The sequence below is a fragment of the Miniopterus natalensis genome, chromosome 6, assembly GCF_054644295.1.
Source record: "Miniopterus natalensis isolate mMinNat1 chromosome 6, mMinNat1.hap1, whole genome shotgun sequence".
Taxonomy (NCBI): domain Eukaryota; kingdom Metazoa; phylum Chordata; class Mammalia; order Chiroptera; family Miniopteridae; genus Miniopterus; species Miniopterus natalensis.
In genome coordinates, this window is record NC_142086.1 from 10,797,677 (window position 1) to 10,819,648 (window position 21,972).

The window sequence follows — 21,972 nt, forward strand, 5'->3', positions numbered from 1 at the left end:
AAATTACCTTACTTTTGGTGGGGAGAGGGCCAGGCAGGGTCTAAATAAATAGCCAGATGAGTGTATTGGAGAGAGAGCATGTCTGTGTGAACTGAATTGGGCTGCAATTCATGGGAGAGGAGAGGGAGGCAGCGGGGCAGTGCACCATCTCCGGATGGAGGCTGGAATGAGGAAGAAAGTTAAGGACATAGGTGGTGGGCTTTGCCACCCTGGTTGCAAGATAACTATCAACCAGGTGGCTGGGAGTATCTTCCAGGATCTACAGGGAATAGGGAGGCCATCAGAGCAAATCACTTACAGATCAACTGGGAGCCTTCCAACTGGTTTCTGCATTGGCCAGTTGTTTAGAGTCTGTCGACTTGCAGTTTCATATAGACTGTAATCTGATGATCAGCAGTGTGCATGCCGGGTCCCAGTGTGCCTTCGTAAGGACTGGCTACATATCTGATAGTCGTTATTTCTGGGCCTTAGAATGAAAATAGAGATAATACTTGAGGTATCGTACTGGTGGCTATAGATGCGTGTTCATTTTATATTTGTATATATAGTATATATATATTTTGTTGTCTGCAGCATGAAGTTAAAATGAATGTGTTAGGGGAAAAGGAAAAGGGAATATTGATGTTTAACGTTTATTACTGTTGTTCAGCGGTGATCATAGTATGCGATACATGGATACAGTAGTTTACTTTCTTGATGGTATACACTATTCTTTTGTTCCTTCAGTTTGCTACATACAATATGTACTACATACACAGTTTTGAAACAAACCTTTATCTTATTTAAAGTTTTCATCATTCAGGTTTTTAAAATGCTGTGTTGAAACAAAGGACAATTGTACCTGAGATTACTTAAGGGCCGTGCGTTACTGTGAGCCCTGAGCAGCCTCATGTACCCAGTCACTACATGGAGGACTGTCGTCTTTATAAATACATCCATCAAACAATTAATTTTGCAGTTTTTCCAATTTGTCTTTTAGCCAGTTTATCTAAATTATTTTCAGAAGCCCATTGAAGATTTATTTGCAGTATCATTTGAGCCTGACAGGTACAGGCGGAACGCGTCCGGACAGGTAGGTCCTCCTCCCCTAAAGGAGTGTGGCAGGCCCCAGTGCCCAAGTCTAGAGGCAGCTTGTGCCTGTGCATCATTTTCTTGGATCTCTTCTCTCGACTTGTGGCCCGAGAGTCACATAGCTGAGTGCTCTGATTGTACTAACATCCCAGGTAGTCCTCTGTTACCATTTTTCCTCAATTAGATTATAAGCACCTTTTATAGTGCAGATACCTTAGAATTATTTTGTTTCTGCTGCCTTCTCAATACCAACTTCTGCTTTGGAAGCAATCAAAATCTTGGTATATTTAGCAGAGGGTGCCCTCCAGACTCATGAACTTGGAAAGGGTTTCTCTCTACTCCATGTCCTCAGCCGAAAGCCAATAATATCTGCAACCTAGAGCATGTTCAGGGTACAGGCACACCTTCCTCTGGCAGCTGAAAAGTCTGTGTTTCTATCTTGCTAGGCACAGCAACAGTATTAGTAAGAGCGAGGGTTCAGCAAATGCTGGCTAATATTATTGTTTGCCTCGGACTATTCTAAATTATTCAGATATACTTTAATTTATTAAAAGGACATTGGATTCAAATTGCATATCTGTCAGTTACTTGGACAGGTTACCTAACCCATTTATGCCTCAGTGTCCTATTTTCTAAAACATTCATCATAGGATCTTTTTGAGGATCCCATGAGGTGTTACTATAGTATTACCTCACTCAATCCTTATAAACCTTTCCTTGGAGCTTGGTATGTGGTAAAAAGTCAGTATTTAGTTGCCACCTGAGTGGTAGTAAGAACTAGTAACCCCCTTTTCAAATGAACAATAGACATGTGCTATCTGTTGCTGGAGCACTGGAGCTCCCACGCAAGTGAGGGGTAGAGCTAGGGTTGGCATGCAGGTCCCTGAGTTCTGTCCCCTCTTGCTTCTGCACATATGGGGTGTTCCTATGCTGATTATTACCTGCCATCTCCTTTGGGAAAAGTAGAAAGTAAAGTAGCTCCAACCTGACTGTAGGGAGTAATATACCCAAGACAGCCATTTCTACTGCAGCCAGTGGTAGAGTGATAAATCATAAATCTCTATAATTTTACCTGTTACTACTCACACTAAAGGTTTCTACTAGCAAATAGTTTACTCAGAGCCTTAAAAGGTAGTAACTGAGAGCATGATTGACTGCAGGCAGACATGGGTCAAGGTCAGAGCTCTGCTTCATATTTGTGTACCACTTAGGTCTTAGTTTGTTCAGCTTTAAAATGGGGCTAACAGCAGCGTCCACCTTAAGGTTGTATGAGGGTTTAAAAATAATGATATATGTTAAAATATTCAATAGTCTTGGCATGTATTAAACTATCAATGTGTGTTAATGATTGTTGCTTTAGTATTAAGGCTAGAAGAACAGTCTGTGCCATATGAATTCTAAAACATTAGAAAAGGTCATTGAAGTAGTTCACAGAAATTAGTATTAGAAATTGCCTCTTAAGAGAAATTATGGACTCGCTGATATGAGTGACTTAATGGGATGTCTTACACCAAGTGAAATGCAGTTCAGTGCTCCTCCTCAGATGCATTTTAGTGTACAGTGTTTTATGTGTGGTTAGTCAGAGTGTTAATGCAAGATCAAATACACTAATTAGGTATAAGATAGAGGAGAGACTTTCTCTAGTGCCCATATCTGCCATATAAGGAGGAAGAAAGTTTAGAAATTCTGCCAAGTCAGACAGGAGCCTGGCTGTAACCACTGGCCTGCGGCAGGTTCGAGCCTTGTTTCTTGTTCACCTTGGTGTCTTGCATGTGACTCATCCACTCAGCCTTTCACCTCATGGTCATGGTTCCCCTGCTCGCCCCTCTGCTTCAGGCGTCCACAGTGTAAGAACTGTGGTTGGCCCTGGCTTTGGTGTTACTGTAACACTTTCCGTCTTGCAGTGGAAGAATCTGCAACCTAAAGAGGTTGAGATTTCATCAGTGTCATGCAGCTGGCTGGCGACGGAAATGGGAGGACCAGTTCTCCTCATCACCTCTGGCTCCTCCAGGGCCTCCTCAGTGTTCCTGTGTTCAGTTCAAGCCTTGGGTTCTTGATAACATCACCTGAGGGCCTCAACTGACCATAGATTCCAAGCCCCTTGTTTTACTCTGAGGGAGGGCAGGGAGCTCTTGGGGAAGTGAACAGCTTGCCCAAGTCACACTGATCACTTTGGGCACAGTCCGCATGCAAACCCTGGCCGTTTTGCTGTGAGTCCTGGGCTTTCTGCCCCAAACCAAACTCCCGCCCCATGCCTGTGCCCAGAGTCCGCCCTGGGGACTGGAGGGTACTCGCAGGCGATTTCTCCTAGAGTTCACCTTCTAGCCTGCCTTCAGACCAGTCTCTTGGGAGCTTGGGGGGACTTTTCATGGATTTTCTAGTTTTTCTTAGTTTAGAGGCACACGTGAAAGAACAAATGGCCATTCTTGTCTCCCCTATCTTAAATTTCTGGGGCATTTTCTCAGAGTACAGCATGAAATATGTCTTGTTCTTGAAGTGAAAGGAAGAAAAGCAGGCAGATCCTGAAGGGTTCGGACACCACTAACCTAAGTAAAACATCACTGTCACTTAGCCTGTCTTCTCCACCCAGATCCCCGAGATGCACTGCGCCCCTCAGCATGCTGTCTGTGACTGGGAACGTCTCTCCCCTCCTCTTCGTGAAGTAGTTACCATTTTCTGACCAATTACTTTTTTCCTCTAGGCTACATTGTTAAATGTGGTATTGAGCAATATAACTGCTCCTGCAGCCCCTTACCCTCAACCCACACATACCTGAACTGCTTCTCAAGGGTGTTGGAAACAATAGTCTTACGCAGGGTTTTGCTAAAGTACTAAGAACACATCTGCTTGATCCCAGATTTCAGGAGGAAAGATGGATAACCTCAAGCTGGCAGAAATGCTAATGAAATAAAATACCAGCAGCTTTTGGCTCTTTCCCGAGCCCTGCTGAGTATGTGATAACATAGACACAAACTTTGCTTTTCGTTTTGCTAGTAAATTGGAATCTTTAATTAGAAGGAAAGTTGTTGTTAAAAATGTTAATATACCTCACATGAAGGTAGATTCAGCTTGAGAATATGATATAAAATTCTGTAGCAGATAAATCTTAACCTAATAAATCAAAAAGTCATCCTGCATAGGCTCACCTATCTTTTAGTCCCATTTCTAATGGAGGAGGGCTCAGACCTCCATTCTTGCTGCTGGTTTTCCTCAGTGAAGTGAAGACTTCCCTGCGGATGTGAATGTAAAACAGCTAGGCTGCTGCTGAGCTGTTTGTCAGTAGCTGGGCAGTTTTCTCGGTGCCTTTTCTGACATGTTTTAACATGATCTCTTAAGGATTTAGAAGGAGGATTGCCCTGTTTTTTGTGGTACAATGAAAAGATTGAGATTCTTTTATCAAAATGAGGCAATCGGGATAGAAAATCACTGTTTTCCTTCTGGTCTCTTTTCTAAAAATAAAATATGAGTTAAAGATTATAAAACAAATTTAAGTTTTGGGTCTTGGGAAACAATTACAAGGCACTTTGGATTTGTGATAAAAGAACTCACTTAATCGAAATGATTTCCAGACCATCATTTCCATGTTTGAAGCACATGTACACTGTGCATTTTCTGCCAGCCTCCCTTGGAAACGGTGACCCTCCAGGAAGGACTCATGGCCCCTGTGCGGAAAAGTGGTGCCTTCCCAAGAGGACTTACACGTGTCTCACTCAGCATTGGAATTCCTACCTTTTCTTCAGACCTCAGATTTCAGTAGAAGTACAATTAGTCTTAATCAATGCTGCGTCCTATCAACCACGGCTTTTAAGACAATTTAAAAAAAAACTTTTTTATTTACCTTTCATTGCGGTAGCTGGCCGTCCATTCACCTGATACGGGCGTCTTCAAGTTGAAACAGGCTCCTCAACTCTAATTAAGAATAAACCTTGAAACTAAGGTTGGCAGGGATGTGGGTTTTCTGGTAAAGCATGAAAAATAAACATTTTCCTCCCCTGCCAGACGAGGTAGGTACTTCCCGACCCGTCTTGAGATCGTCCTTTGGGCACCTTGCAAAGTCTCCTGCTCAGGAACAACTGGAGCAACTTGCTCTCTTGCTGATGGCAGTGACTCACACCTAAGAGTAGGTGAGCCTTGTAGACAAGGGGAGAGCATTTCCTGAACCTGCAGGAGTCGGCGGTGAGTCACCTGCGGGAGCAGGGGCTGGACCTTAGTTCCAGAGGACTCTGCGGAGGAGAGCTGGGGTCTCAGCTGGGCCCTACTAACACAGGCCCAGTGTCTAGTTGTGTCTTCTTCTTTTATCTTTTTTTGGGAAGGGGGTCATCTTCCTAATTTGCTAATTAGAAAATATGCATTTACAGCCTTCTTGCTAGTTCAGTTTTGGCTCAAAGGAATCAATATATTTTATGAAAGACAAAACCTTTAAAGATTTTATTCTACATATTATTTACCGACTAAAATTACAATGTGTGTATATTTTTAAGTGATAACTTTGGAAACCTGTAGTGTCATACAACAATCTGATGAGCAGTCTATAGACCTATTTTTACAAATACACAAATATAAATATTCAAAATATTTTAAATAATGTTACTTAGCGGGGAGTTCTCTGAATCTTTTGAATTTCATTCTTTCGAAGGGATTGGAGGATCAGTCCTGTCTTTATTAAAGAGATTTAGAAGACTACACCTGGCAACTAAGGGGTGAAGTATTGGCCAGGAAGGTGGGGTGGGCTCAGGCGGGGGGGGATTCAAGGTGAGACTGGTGGCCCGGGAGGCACCAAGGAGACCAGGCCCCAGCAGCGGCCGAGGAGGTGCCTGGGGGTGAGCTTTCAGGCACTGGGGCGATCAGCCGGCTCTTCAGGGATCACAAGGTGCTCGGGTTGGCCTGGACTCTCCCTGAGGCCACCCTGCCTTGTCTGGCCCCGGTCCTGCTCCTTGCCTCACCGACCTCTCCATCGTCAGGGGACTCATGGCAGTCGTTCATCTCGTCCACGTCCTGTGTGTCCCCTCATCCCGAGTCCCCCTCGTCCCCGTCGTCACAGCGCGCCGAGGCCGGCCTGCCGGTCGGTACCGGGTCATCTTTCTCCGCGACACTCTTGAGCAGGCCCGATGCCGCCGTTGTCGCCGCTGCAGCTCTGGCTCTTCCACACCGGGCTGCCCAGCTTCAGCCGCAGAGCCTTAGTCACACGGGGCAAGAGTGAGGACACAAGGTGGAAGTACTTGAATTTCATTCTTAAACACAGCTTGTTTTATTCTTTTAAAGAATCTTTGCACATGATAAATTTATATAACCAGATCCCTTTTTCTTATATAATTAATTTTAGAACTTTCAGATAAAAGTCTCTAAAAGAGTCTAAGATTTTCTTCAATGTAATATTCAAAGAAATAAGTAAAAAATAAAAATATAATTTTATGAATTGGAATCAAAACCTGTTACTATCATGGATGATAAATGAAAATGATAATCAAAGATGGAAGCTTTTTTGAAGGTAGTAAATCAGTAATAGCTTTATTGAGTGTTTGTTTATGCCTTAAGGGAGTACTGGTCTGTGTAGTTGGTTTTCTTTCCATGTTTATACAGAAAAACAAATGTGTTTAATTTAAATACCAATAGTTGAATATTAAAATTATGTTTCTTCTCTTGCCTTTCCCTAAACAAAAACAAACAACTACAATTTTAATTTATTGTGTGTGGATGAGTAGCTAGCCATAGGGAAAGTCTCCGAACAAAAATTAGCAGCTTTATAATGTCTCAATCTCATCAGAGCTTGCCAGACTGACAAGCAGTCCTTTATTTCGCTTTGCCTCTGCTTTGTGTCATTGACAGCTTTCCCGTGGATTTTGCTTTCAGCATCTGTGATCCATAAATGGATGATGTACTGCTCTTAATGTGAACCCTAACTGGCAGAATAACCAGTGGCCATTAAAAGTGTTGATTCAGTGGGAGAAAGCATCCCTTAGAGCCTCTTTCATAGCATGTTAAACAAAGATCTTCTCTGTAAGTTCTGAGGATTGTCACCCCAGATTTTCAGTGGTATGTACAAAATCACATTAGGGAACTTATTTGGACATATTTCACAGCTTCTGTTAAAGACATGCAGGCAATCTGCTATCCACCTTAAATTTTAATGCATTTATGTCTTGGGGTGACTTGTCTTATTGGGGTCAACTAACTATATACTTATTTTTTCTGTTAAAGAAAATCCCTGATTATCGAGCTGCCAAAAATGTTTGATATACTTTCCTATTGAATTTGAAGGGAAAATGTTTTGATAATTTAGGATTATATCCTGATTTTGAGTGCCTTTTAAAATAGTCCCTAAAAAAGGCCAATGCATGAAAAGACTATGATAGGTCTTTCTAAATTTGAAGAAGGACCTGGAGTTTGAAGAAGCACCTTGACTTTGTGTGTGTGGTTTTTTCACGAAGATCTCCTCATGGAGGAAGGAAGGGGCTGGTGTCCCATCACCAGTGCAGTAACGGCCCTTTTTTCCTCCCCTTGAGGGTAGGCTGGGAATGGAATAGGCTTTCCCCTCCTTAATGTGACAGTGGGATTGTCGTATTGAAAAGTTTCTTTGCTCGGTGATGCAAATTAAGCCTAGTAATGAAAAAGTTAACATGAGGTGTATGCATTCGTCTTAAAGTATATTCGAGTTGGGACTTGTTAAAGCTAGTCTTACTTAACGTTCAAAAGGGAAGTGTAGTACACGTTTAGTCACGAAAAAAGTGTAACGCTTTGATGAAAAGAGCAGCCAAGAACCAGCCCAAGGCTTTATTATTATTCAAAGCACTGAAAAGTTAACCCGGAGAATTTTTTTTCTGCTGATTTTTTGTTGCAAGCCTCACATCTCATAAAAGCCACAGGAGACTTTATAACAATAATTATCTTGTCGTTTCATTGGAATATCCTATTAAATACAGGGAAGCTCTTTAATGACATTGTTTAGCCAATACAAACCCCACACTTATTTTGAATACAGGAATACATACTGGGATATGTGTTTGTGCTTCACTACCACCATCATGCTTAAAAAATATGTATTTTTTTATTTTTTACTACAGGGGATTTTTTTCTTTTGATATTTATTAAAGATGTTAAACCTTCACACAAGTTGAAATAATAGTTCAAGTAAATTTCATCTAGGTTTACAAATTAATAATGTTTCTCACGTATCTGTACGTTCTCTCCTACACACACACATTTTGGGGACACCTGTTTGAGGTTGCAGTCATTGTAATAAATGCCTCACTCCTAACTGTCTCAGCAGCATTTCCTAATAACATCCTTCTGTCTGAGCACAATACTGTTATCAGTCAAGAAATTAATGCTGAAACAATAATATTTTTAAATAGTCCATCTTCATTAAAATATTACAATTTCCCAGTAATACCCTTTATATTTTTGTTGTTGCTGTGGAATCTAATCAATGGTCACATATTAAATTTGGTTCTGCTGTCTTTTTAGACTTATTTATTCTTCCAAACAATTCTCTGCTTTTTAAAAAAACCTTTTTCTTTAATCTCCTTGGCTTTTGAAAACTGCTTTGCTCTGTATCTGCTGGGTCCATCCAGTGGGATGTGTAGTGAGGGGACTCTTTTAAATGTTTCTGAGGGACTTTGGGTATATTAGCCTGAAGTCAACACTGGGGTTTAGAATTTTGAAGTCAAATAGGAATATCTATAATCTTGTTTTAGACATAGACCTGGTTCATGGGTCACTAATCACAAAGCCAGGTGATCCAAAAAATTCACTTTTCTTTCCTCTTTTTTTTTTTTAGATATTGGGTAACTCATTCACCTTTTCTTGGTTTCAGTGTTCTGTAAAACAAGGATTTTAGATGAGAATACATAACTTTAGCAATTTTTCAAAATGTATTCTTAAAGAGAAAGAAGTACTCAAGTAGAGAATGTGTTTCTGAGATCTTACAAAGAATGAAAAGTAGGTAATGTAATTGGTCAGTCTTTCTAAATCCTTGAATGCACCCTGTTCACACCTCCCCCTTTTAGTGGGAGACATTGGCAGATGTATTACTTGGTTTTCCTTGATCTTTGGATCATTTTCCCTTGTGCATGACTGCTTCCTCTTCCCTCCCTTCTTTTTTTTTCTTTTCTTTTTTTTTTTTTAAATATCTTTATTGATTTCAGAGAAAGGAAAGGAGAGGGAGAGACAGAAACATCAATGATGAGAGAGTCATTGGTTGAGCCCACAACCCGGGCATGTGCCCTGACTGGGAATCGAATCCCGATCGCCTGGATCCCAGGTCGATGCTCAACCGCTGAGCCACCCCTGGCTGGGCTTCCCTCCCTTTTTTATTGGACTTCTCTGTGTTGACATGGACCTGGGCACAGTGTCCCCTCCTTGGGTGTTGGTAGGCATAATGTTAGTACCGTTGTAATATTCTCAGGTGTATTCATTTCTTCCTAAAGGACAATGCACATATAAAGGGCCTCCTAGGCCTCTGTAGTGCATGAATCCATTATTACAAAACAGGCACACAGGGGTCTCATTGAAACACAGCGCATTACACTCTGTCTTGGGTGCCATGTCTTTTGCATGTAGCCAGAACATACAACAAGCATTGTAGTAACATCTTCACTAGATCTTACTGTCCATCTCTCTGTACAAGAAAGTTACTCTAATTGTGGTTCACATGCAGTGGCTGAGAATTTGTGCTGAGTATAATTATTACAAACCCTTTCATGTTCCCTAGCTGAGATTGGTATCTTTAGGTCCCTGTGCCTGAATTACTGTGTTTAATCTGTCATTTGAAATGATTTGTATCTATTAGGTCTTCTTTATATAAAGCACTTACCTTTTTCTGGTGTGAGAACTTCATGTGTAATGGTTGATTAAAGGGGAGGATGGTTTGAGATTGAGTCTAGAGATGTGCCTGCCTGGGCCTCCTGTTCTCATAGCCATACTCTCTCCTGTGCTGGGCTGCTTGATCCTGCTCACTTTGGAAATCTTGCTTGTGAGAGGCAGTGATAGTTGTCCAGTAACCTGGTCAGATAGACTCCAGTGTGCATCTCAGCCTCTCCACTTAGTAGCTTTTGTTACTTTGGGCAAGTCATTAATATATCTGAGCCTCAATTTCTTCTTCTGAAAAATAAGCATGGGAATGGCTGCCTTATAAAATTGTAAAACTTAAACAAGATAATGTACAGGGTAGTTAGTACTTAGTGAACAGTAGCTTTAATTTTGTGTTTTTGTTTGGTCAGAAGGCAGAGGGGGAGTAAGTAAGTGAAGGAATGGGGGTGCCTGTCTGAATGTAAATTTGGAATGATTAAAAATTGAAAACACATTTCAACTAAAAAGCTAAGGTAAATCCGTAATATTTTGACAGCCCTTAGTAAGCTCTGGGATTTCCCTGAATGGTGACCCGATGGTTGCTTGAAATACTTTTATATTCTTTCTTTATAGCTTTTTCTTCTGAAAAGAAGGAAACTAGGACTAGCTTATTCCAGACTATCTGAAACTGGGCAAGTGTGAAATCTGAGGCCAGGATGTGTGGGGGGAGGGGTGGTCCCAGCTGGGCACTGCCCTCAGGTTGATGCTTCCTTCACTGTAATCAGTTCGAGAGTGAAAAGGGTAAAACGCACAGCACAGTAGGCTGTGAACTCAGTGGACAAGCCAGCATTTTAAAAAGCTATGCAAGTGTTCAGATACGCATGAGATGGAATTTCTTAAGATGACTACCACTACGTAAGGTCATGTACATGCATCTAATATTTAAGTTGAATTAAAAAAAATAAAGGTAGGCCTTCTAGCGCTGCGCCTCAGGATGTTGCATTTGCGAATTTGAGTTTTACTGCAGAAGGGGCAAGAGTTCACATGCTGAGCGAGGCATGGAATTTTTTTCAAAAAACTGGTTTATCTACTTACTGTAAATGTTGAATTCAGTTTCCTTTCTCTATTGTATTCCTGCTTTTATCTTTCTTTTTCGTCACTCCTCCCCATGTTTTCAGCTTGCATCCCTACCACTTGTGTCCCATCTCCCTCCCACCCCCTTTTTCTATAAATGCTTTATACTAGACTGAATGGGGGGCTGGGAATCAGAAACCTAGGGAAAGTGGAGTCTGATATGTCAGCACACCCATTTTCTGACCCAAGCTAGTTTCTCTTGGACGTATGGCTACTCCCACCCTGGGTTTGCAGCTTTGCTAGTTCATCTGGCGCATGTTCACCCTGCTCTGATAGGAAACGCAGGAGGGGCTACACTACCTGTTCTTAGACACCCTTAGGAAAAGCCAGAGCAACACACGGTGGTTTTCCTTCCTTGGAACTGTTATAAACTGACTTGTCCTTTATGGCAAGCTAAGAGTTGCTTGTAGCCCCCCCCCCACTTCCCTTTACAAACTGGGGCTGACCTCAGAGTTGTACGTCCAGCACATTTGACCTCTCCACAGTGTGCAGTTCTGTTGACTGTCACTTTCCCCTTGAACCTCTCTTGCTCCTTGGTTTCCAGTCATCGGACCTCCTATTTCTTTTTTAATCTACCAACCCCACCCCATCGCCATCCCAGGCATCTCCCCTGATGCCCCTCTGTGCACGGGATTTGAGTTATGCGGTCTCTGAAGTACACGGCTCATTCCAGATTCTCTCCCTGTCTTAGAGAAAGTTTCCCCTCAGCCTCTGATTGGTCCTTGTCTTCAGAGCTCCTTCTGTCCATCTTTTGCCTGCTTGACCTCGCCTTCTCACTGGTACGTCACACAGCGCCCCCAGAATCTGCTTCTTGGTCTTCTCCCCTCACAACCCAACACACCACCCAAGCTGCTGGTCTTCAGAGCAGTGACTCTCGGTTGGAGGGGGTTTGGGTGGAGATTATGGATCCCACTGAGAATACATGTTAATCACATACAGTTTACATATAATCAGTCCCCTGTTCTTCAGTGGTCTTGGGCTCAAAACCTCTCTGAAAATGTCAGTGAGGTCTCCATGTCAGACTTTTCCCCTGGGCTCTTGCCTGCATAGATGGCAGACTTTTTTAGTTGAGCTCCTGACCTCAGTGGCTGTTCTTCAATCCACAATCATTCTTTGCTGACAACTTGACGTTCTTCAGGTGCATGCAGCATAGACAAAGGATGTAATTCTTCACCTCAGGAACCTTCAGTGGCTCATAGAGAAATGCAGACACCCAGCACAGCTGCAGGATTCCACACTCCATTCCAGGCTCAGCCCCCAAGGCCCCCCACTCTCCAGCCACGGCACAGTGGCCACCCCAACAGAAGCAAGAATCTGAATCAGAGTTCTAGCCCTGCTGTTTGTGAACTGTGTGGCCCCATGCAGGTTGTTTAACCTCTCTGTTTCTCAACTTCCTTATCTCTAAAATGGAGATAAAATTACACTTTATAGGTTTCCTGGTATTATTAAGTGGGACAATATAGTTAAAGTTCTTGGTACACAGTAAGTAGAACGTAATGTTTGTTGCTCTTGTTGCCAATGCTGGTTTCACTACTGTTATTGCTAGTAGTCAGCCAAATTCCTCCTGTGCCAACAGTTGGCACTGAGTTGTAGATACCCTCATAGTAGGGTATAGACTTTTAAGTAGCCTCGTCTTTGCCATGGCCTGTCACCTTTTGTCTGCCCCACTCTCTTAATAACAATTTTGCTTGTTTCCTGTTGACAGACTCCACTCTTGGACATTCGTGTTCAAGATGGCTGTGCTGTGAATCAGTCTTTATGGAAGTAAGAACCTCAAGGAATGTTTATCACAGTGGCTCTTAACCTGCGGTGCAGATCGATAGCATCAGTGCCCTGAGGCCTTGTCCTCAGGCCTTACCCTAAACCTACTGAACGAGAAACTCAGGGGTAGGTCTAGCAGTGTCTGTTAAGAATCCTTCCACCTGGTTCCAGTAACAACTAAAGTTTGAGAACTACTGGTTTGAACACAAGTATTGTCTATTCGTATTGTCTCTATTTGATTTCTATGTAAAATTTAAAATGTTGAGTTTTTCTAGGCACTTTAAATGGTTTGTGAGTTCCACATTTTCCTTAGTAGAGCTGCTGTCTTCTAGCTATTGGGCTGGAAGTGGGTTCTTCCTCTGGGGGTTTGTTCTGTTACATTCATGTGAACTTTGACCTTTAAACTTGCTCGAGGAATCAGATTACCTGGGGTAATGGCCAGGCATTTTTAGAAAGAAGACTTTAGAAAGTTATGGAAGGAGCTGCTTTTAAGTGGATATGAAATCTATGAAGTAGTGGGTTTAATAAGATTGAGTCACTGTTGTATAGATTCTCATTAACTACTTTACATTAGCCATCTAATTTATGTGATTTGGGAGTTCTCACTCCTTGTGTGCCTCACCCTCTCCCATTTACAGTAATTTTTTTGGTTTCTCAAGAATTCTTCTATATGGGGCAATACCTTTTCACCCTCCGCCTGCCCCAGGGATAGTCAGAAGACCTTTTCCAGTAATGACAGTTACATTTCACTTTTCACAAAAGCTCTTGTTTGTGCTCTAAGCTCACACATGATATCAAAGCTACTTTTTTTTTTTTTTTTTAACTCTCTTCTGTATGTCATTAATGGCTATGGTATAGCATCCCATTCTGTAAGTATTCTAGAATTTAGTATTTGTGACCACCAGTTTGGGAAGTTCTCAGATAGTTGCTTTGAATTTTATGTGATTTAAAGATGGCTCCAATATGCCTTTTCTCTAAGTTCTTGTTAGATTATTCAACGCACCAGGTACTCTTAAAAGATCTTTGTAAAAGTTGTATATACTATCTAGATGCAGTTTTTTATAATCCAATATTAGAGTCTACTCATGATTATCTAATGTACTCAGTAAAGGTACTGTGCATTTAGTGGCATTGCTAACAGTTACCGTGGTGATTTAATTCTTTTCTCTGAGAGAATGAAAATCAGACATCAAGAGGACTTTGTAAAAGGAGAGTTTTGGAGATGGCAATATGCTGCAGTTACAAATTTTACTTACCCCAAACCAGCAGTACATAGCTAAAGCCCTTTGTCAATTGCTTTAAAACTGAAATGTTGATAGACATCAGCCCCCCAGCTATCCATGCACTGTTTAGTAATCCTGCTTTCTCCGTGAGCATGCACTGGAGAACCCAAGAACACCCCCTTCCCAGGCCCCCCGTGGAAAAGCTATAGGAACACAACTAAAACGAGCTTGAGCTTTCGAGAAACGTTTATCATCTTTTGATAATGAAAACGTCCATGTGAATAGACTTTCATTTTGCTTTTCTAGTATGTAAAAATAAAACCAGTTTGTGTTATTTATCAAATATTTATTGATTTCACAATGAGACACAATCTTTGCCCTCAGAAGTACATGTAGGCTACTTAAACAGTAGGTACATGTGGGAACAAGTCATCACAAAGCAGTGTGAGAAGTACAGTAACTGAGACATGACAGATGAGGAGGAACTGGGTTTGAGATGGTGGTAGGAGGCTGGCGACTTGAGATTTCAGGGACTAGGTGATGGCAATGCAGGGTTTCATGGACGAATAAGAGTTTTCTTGGTTAGTCAGAGGTAAATTTATATGTGCAATGGCATAGGGGTAAAAAGGAGCCTGGCATGTTCCTACAGTTACAGGTTTATGGAAGAGTGTAAAGTTCCAGGGATGGAGAGGGGGCAGGTTTCAGGGCCCTCGGCACCCTCGAGGGCAAAGAAAGAGGCCTGAGAGCCACCTTCCAATGATAATGTTGGAGCCAGAGGCACATTTACAGAGCATGACTATTCCTTTGTCCATTTTCTCCAGAAGTGGTGTCGGCATCTACAAACAATACCCAATAAATGTTTTGTAGCTTTTTTGAACCACAAAGATATTCAGAAGAAAATATGGAGGTAAATAAGTACAACTAGGGCTCCATCCTTTGAAAAAGACCCCAGTATGGGTGTTACTGGTTGTGGGTCAGCAGTTCCATCTATATATGTACCCAGAATAGCGTAATATTGACATATACTCTATTTAAAACATTTGCGACCCAAGGCCTGTGGGGAGTATCATGGGATTTACCAAGAAAAAATGACATGTTTTCTGTCGTCAAAACATGTTGTTTTTCTCAGAGAATCCTAACCATCTTTGGGGGATGCAGTAAGAATACAGTGAACTGGTAAGAGGAAATCTGCAGTGAGGGCCTTAACACACACCCAAACAGTTGGAAAAGCAATTATTTTTAACCAGAGGTGGGAGCAGGAGAATAGAGGTGGTTGCCTGGGAAGGCTCTGCTCAGTAGGTGGTGTATTCAGCCACCCTTAGAGCACTTGCTGGGCAGAGGGAGAATTCTAAAGAAGAATACAGTATTCTTGCCCTTGAATTGTAGACACGTGGCATGCGAGCAAAGTATTACGGTACAAATTTACGTAGCTTAATAATTGTCCCAGTTTCTCTGGAGACGTAAACGCAGGTGGTCTAACTCCCAATACGTGGCTATACCACCGTGAGGGTTGAGAGACACTTTAATTCAATAAGACCGAGCCAATAATTCAAGTTTCAAGAAGGGAGACAGAGCCAAACGTAAAGCAAATCACACAGGGTTTATTTACCCGTTCCCGATGGTTCTTGGCACCAGCAGGCCACCCGGAGGATCTGCTGAAAGACACACACAAGGTCTGGGGGTGCGGCCCGACGGCGTCGGTCACCGCAGCCCTCTGGAAGTTCTCCTAGAGAGGTGCAGGGCAGAGCAAGGCAGGGGGAGCTTTCCCAGAGCTGGGGATGAAGTCTGTGGAGGGCAGACAAGCATCCAAGGGTGTGGCCGAAAAGCCCCTGCTTTTAACAGCTGAGTTGAAGGTGTGGTGCGTCTTCAGTGTGTCTTATCAGGGTCCTACAGAGCGCGGGCCTGCTTGGAAGCCAGGGCTACAAAGTGTTCATCTTATCGTGGCACGCAGGCCTCACAATTACACTCGGTCACACAAGATGAAGTTACTTATTTCAAATCTAATACACACATCAAACTTATATTCCTGACTCTAATACACACACAAATCTATTTCTATAACAATAATGGTGCCTGTGCCTCCTGCGGTGAATTGGAATCACATGGAAGAGGCTCTTTGTAATTGTAAGGAGAGCCTCCGCCATTGGATTTTCAGGGGCCTCTGACCACCTTCAGCTCCCCAGACACTTCATATGTAGCTTCCCTTTCAAGCCCTAGGTTTCAGCTTTCACCCTTCACCCAAGGGCTTTCAAGTTGGTTTTTTTGTTTGTTTTTTGTGTATTTTTAAATCAGCAAGTATCGTTTTTGGAATACAAAATCGGTAGTGTTGTTTGAATTATGTGTGTAAAAGAATGTGAGAAGGTATTTTGGAGAGGAGGATTTTAGGAATGCACATTTATCCGCAAAAACTCTTTTCCAAAATGTAAGTGAATGTTCTCGAAAAGATGACCTCTAGTGGCCGTTTGCTTTCTGTTGCATTCTGTTAATGATGCTTCCTTCCTAGATCTGTGTGAAATTAAAATTTATGTAATCCTTTCTGTACATCAGGGTAATAAAATGTCAGAAAGCATTTCTTTTCGTCCTTTATTGCTTAAATGTAATTTCCAAATAAACTGTCTTTTGAAATCTAGTCCATAAATAGAAGTGAGCCACAATAAAGTCATCAGTTTAGGGTTATATTGTCTGTCTGACTAGTATGATTGTCTTGTGTTGATGCTGTGGTCTTTCTTCCTCTCATACATAATATCCTTCTTGTGAATTTTTTACATAAAAAAATATATATTAAGGGATCCATACAAATGTTAGTTGCTGCCAAAAAGAGTGTTGTTTCTTTAGCTATAAACAGTTGATTCTGCAGTCTACACTCAGTCTTATTGTTGGTTTGACTGTGAGTATATGGAACTCTGGCAAAATGAAATGGAGCAAAACACACAAAGAATACAGCCACAACAATAAACACTTTACCTTCCAGCTTTTTGTTGTTTTTGCTGTCCTTACTTTTCGACTTTCTGTAAGAGTCGTATACCTTTTTTGCAATCACCACATAAAACAGAAGCATTAGAGCAAAAACCGTCCAGAAAATGAACTGGGATATGTAATTCACCCACTGATGCCACTTCAGCCCCAGAGGACTCTTTAAGGAGGCACACTTTCTCACAGATGACGGCGTCGCCTTCTTGTTGCTTAAGATGATGTTTGGCAGAGAGATGAGGAACAAAAGGAACCAGACGAGGGCTGAGACTGTTTTTGCAAAAGCAGGTTTTTGTACAAAGAATTTTCCAAAAGGCCTAATGATCTTGAGGAACCTGTCAAAGGCAATGAGACCCAGCAGAATGATGCCCACATACATGGTCTCATAGAAGACAACGGCTGAGAAGCGACACACGAAAGCTCTGAGTTGCCAGGGTCCCAGGTGTGAGTCGGAGAGGATTTTGAATGGAAGCATGAGTGTCATCACCAAGTCGGCCACCAGGGTCGTCTTGAGGTAGATGATGAAGGTGGAGGAGCTGGGAATGTGAATAAACACCCACAGGGCCAGAGCATTCAGCGTGATGCCGATGAGGAACACAACGGTGTAGAGGACTGGGAACACCAGCTGTGCTATGCGCGTGTCCCTGGGGCACCGCTCAGACCCATTGAAGCCCTTCATCACCGTGGCATTCATGATTTCCAGCGCCAGCTATTACAGATAAACACACACACATAGTGAGACAAAGCCTTCCATGATTTCAAAGTGCTACTTTTAGAAAAAACAAACTTTAGGTTTGTAGCGTATTAACACCTTCTGTATTAACATCATCATATTCAATAGATCAGTGGAGAAGGCACATGTTTCTGGCTAGAATTTTTAAAGTATGTAATACATTTTTGGTAGTTGTAACAATACCATTACTTTCACACCATTATGAAATCCAAATAACGGGTCCTACCCTCTTACAAGTGCTACCTTTACCATGGCAGTAAAACAGAACTCCATTTCAGAGGTAGTAATTCATGTCAGATTGCTGTATGTTATATAATTCCTTACGTTTCTAATCTACTGTCTGTAGAATGTTAACCTTAAAGCGTTTCTCCCCTTGACTATAGCCTGTCTTTCATAAACAAGCACACCTATAATAAAAGCTGAAATTCACCTTTGCTTGGGAGGAGGCCCGCTCTGCGTCTTCTGATTGAGGCAGTCATTAGATCAGCCTGCGAAGAGCCTGTGAAGCAAACCTTCTGCTTCTTAAACCCAGTTTCCTTCCTCATTTCATTCATGTAACGTGATCCACTAGAATCTCTTTACATTCAGACCATTGCAGGATTTTCTAATAAGAAACCTCTTTCATTTCAAACGTACGTACTGTTAATCTACCATGACTTGCATAAATTAGTTGCGGTTACCTCTATATTTTCTCATATAGTAACTTTCCTGCAGCTTAATCTAGTTTACCTACTTGCTCAATGAAATTTTTGAGTGCCTCATGTATATAGTAATGAAAGGCAGAAAGAGAAGATAACCCCAATTACAACCAAGTATAAGAGCTGACTCTAAAATCAGATAGAATCATTATCTGCATCCTTGTAGATTCTTTTCCCCAGAAATATGTGTTCAATATGATGGCCTGTTTACTTCTATAAACATTTATCTTGAGTCTTTTGGTCTTTCAGTTTCTGAGAGAGAAAATGACATATTTGCTAAGAGTTAAGGGCTAATGGACTCAGATTTTTGGAGTCAGAATCCCACATCCACCAATTACTGTGTACTAGATCATAGATAATTTGGTGACTCTGTGCCTTGGTATCCTCATCTGTGTAATGGGTTTAGTAATAGTGTATTGCTGTAGGGATGAAAGGAGTGCCTAGAATAGTCCTGGCTATACAGGGAGCACTAAAAAAAGGTTAGTTCCTCACTGCTATGGTGCGTGAACTACAGATTTAAACGGAGATCTAGTATATCACTTGCTAGAAAAACATTTTTTGAAATGTTTTCTGTATTTGGTGATATATGCAAAGTGCTAAAGACTTCAGGAATTTCATCAATCAATCTTGGACCAAGGTCTATAAAATTTTTTCTTTAAATTGTCTTCAAATTTGAAAGAGTATAATTGCTGCTTTTGTATAGACAAAATCTATGATGGAAATGTTGTCTTGCCAGGTAGGTAAAGGGAAGAGAAAATTTAGAGATCTTATGAGGGAATTCGGGTTTCTCCATGGTGAGTTTCACTTCATATTTTCTGCTATAAATTTTACCCACAGAGCTGGAGTAGACTGTGGGGTGGGGTTGGTCGAGAATTTTTCGATGACTTGGCTTGGGATTCTGAGAATAAAATTCTGTAACCCACTGAACACTTCAAAATATGAGGCAATGGGATGCCTGATGAATTTGCTTGGAACTACCCTATGGTGACACAGTGTGAAAAATATGTTTGACTCAAACTGATTCTTTGAAATATATATTCTGGATTTCAGTAATGCAATGGAACATAATTTAAACATATATCTTTTTGTTTGCTTTAGTAGAGAGTAAAAACAAACAAACATTTTTTTTAAGTAGAGGGATTTGACTTACATAATTAAGTGTACATTTCCCAGCAGTGCCAAATCCATTATCTAGATGCAGGTTTGGAATAATTTCAACTTAAACAAAGGAAGTGCTGTACAAGATCACTTCATAATGTGAAAACTGAAAATCATATTTTGGTGAAATTTCAAAATGCCAAAGTGTGGGAAACTTTCAAAAGAGGAACTGAAATAGTATCCATTTCTAAAGTTACAGGGGCATATTCTTTTAAATGGAGTGGTAGGTTTCATAATGTGTAATCATAGTAAATACTCAGCAGGTCACTCATTCCTGTGAGTTCATGTGCTTAGTGTGTATTAGCTGTCTTTCTGTGTTCTCATCAGTTGCTGTGGCCCCTGATGGAGGTCTTTTGCCCTTGATGGTGTCTCTGAGAGGCTGCGCAGCAGAGCAGTGTGAGCACTGCCTCAGGAGCCAGAATGCCTGTGTTCAATTCCTTATTCTCTTTACTTTTCTTGTGACCCTGGGCAAGTTATTTATGCTCTCTATGAAATGAAACCATTGTCTCCTCTTTACATGAAAATAAGTAATGGTATCTGCTTTATTGTGTTGTTAAAGGGATAAAATGTGTTAACATTCAGCAAGTGTGGAGCATGATGCCTGTGACATGGCAGGTATTGGTATGTTTTTTGTTAGATGAAATTAAAAGAAAAGCGGAATATCATGTAGAACTGTGGGGATAGCTCATGAAAGACAGGAGGAAAGCATCAAAGAAGATATATAAGTAAAGTTCTCAGAAATTAGCTGCCTGCCAAATGGGAAGAAACTAAACATTTAAAATCCTGTGGAGCTCACACTGGCTGTGCGGTTCTGTGTGATATGAGCGTATTTAATCCTTACAGCAGCACTCAGAGATGGGTCCCATTTTACTGAGGAGAAAATAGCGCAGAAAGTAAGCACTTTGATCCAGGTCCTGCAACCCAGGCCTACTGCAGATCCACAGTCTGGTTCCAGGGTCCACACTCAGCACCTGCCTCACTCTCCTGGCTGTTTGAAGCCACAGATAAGGGGAACATGGAATTGTTTACCAAATTCTGCAGTTTTTGAGCTGGACGTAACTGATTGATGAGTGAGAAGAAACAACTATAAAATTAATGGGCTTGTGAAACTTCTTGCCTTAAAGTGAGGTTTGAGGTTGAAAACACAAATTGGTTCAAAGTAGTATAATCAGGAGAGAATCAAAGATATTATAAAAATTAGAAATTAGAAGCCTGCGAAATGGGAATGACTACTTTTGCCATCTGTAGTCTCCTTTGGGACTTTCCTTTGGATCAGAGTTAACAGTCTGAATGTTCCTGTTGACGTGGTAACCAGTAGCATGTAAATAATATGTGAGAAGATGAGGAAGCATTTGCTTTCATATGGAACGAAAGTCAAAATGGGAACTCCTGTACACATAGAAGAGCCTTTACTTCCCATCCAAGTATACCACAGTACTTTCTCAGTTAATTCCACACTGGATTAACCAAAAGTGATAATAATGAACTAAAATAAAATACGCAATTTCACATTAAATGTAGTGATCTGTATCTGTTGCTAAATTCAATATTAGAGAGTCTATACCTATAACTGGAAACAGGCAATTGATTCACAATATCTGAAACATTTATAGGAATACCCAGTTTATATTTTTATTATAAAAGTTTAAAGAATTCAGATATAAACATGTATACAGTAGGAATTCAAAGTTAATCCCCCTTATGTATACATACCAGTGGTTTGGAAATGTGTGTGTGTGTGTGTGTGTGTGTGTGTGTGTGTATGTAAATGTGTGTATATATACATTTTTTGAAATAATTGGATCTTAGTTTCATTTCATGTTAGTACGTGATGACTTCCCTAATTTTTAAAAAACATTATACTGTATAAAATTATCATAGTTTAAGTTGTTACTGATGGGCATTTTTTTTTTCCATTTTTTCTCATATTAAAAAGTAGTACTGCCCAGCTGGGCATGGCTCAGCGGTTGAGCGTCGACCTGGGATCCAGGCGATCGGGGTTCGATTCCCGGTGAGGGCACATGCCCAGGTTGTGGGCTTGATCAATGACTCTCTCATCATTGATGTTTCTATCTCTCTCTCCCTCTCCTTTCCTCTCTCTGATATCAATAAAGATATATTAAAAAATAAATAAATAAAAATTTTAAAATTAAAAAAATAAAAATCAGTACTGTAGAGCACATACGGGTCCATATGTGTTTGTGCATTTGTTCCAACATACTTATAGGAAGTTCCTAGAAGTGGGATGCTGAATCCAAAGCTGTGCATCAATGCGTAAATGGTATTTTCCAGTAGCTTTCTGGAAAGGTGTACCGATTCATAGTCTCGCTGAGTGGGATTCTATGACACTATGATTAAAAGGCTTTAAAATCAATTATAAACTTATAGGTATAAAAAGGCCATGCCGTTTAAGTACACATTTATTTGATTATTAGTG

General features: G+C 41.1%; 2 protein-coding genes across 2 annotated transcripts in view; one reads left to right on the plus strand and one right to left on the minus strand.

Annotated features, from left to right (window-relative positions):
• The window catches only part of MED12L (mediator complex subunit 12L), a 319,300-nt gene that overhangs the window by 206,297 nt on the left and 91,031 nt on the right, over window positions 1–21,972 (plus strand). The window lies entirely within an intron of this gene.
• P2RY13 (purinergic receptor P2Y13) lies at window positions 15,748–17,640 on the minus strand. The gene has a single exon (XM_016216703.2). It carries the CDS (start codon window positions 17,638–17,640, stop codon window positions 16,639–16,641), a length of 1,002 nt encoding a protein of 333 aa, XP_016072189.2. The 3' UTR covers window positions 15,748–16,638.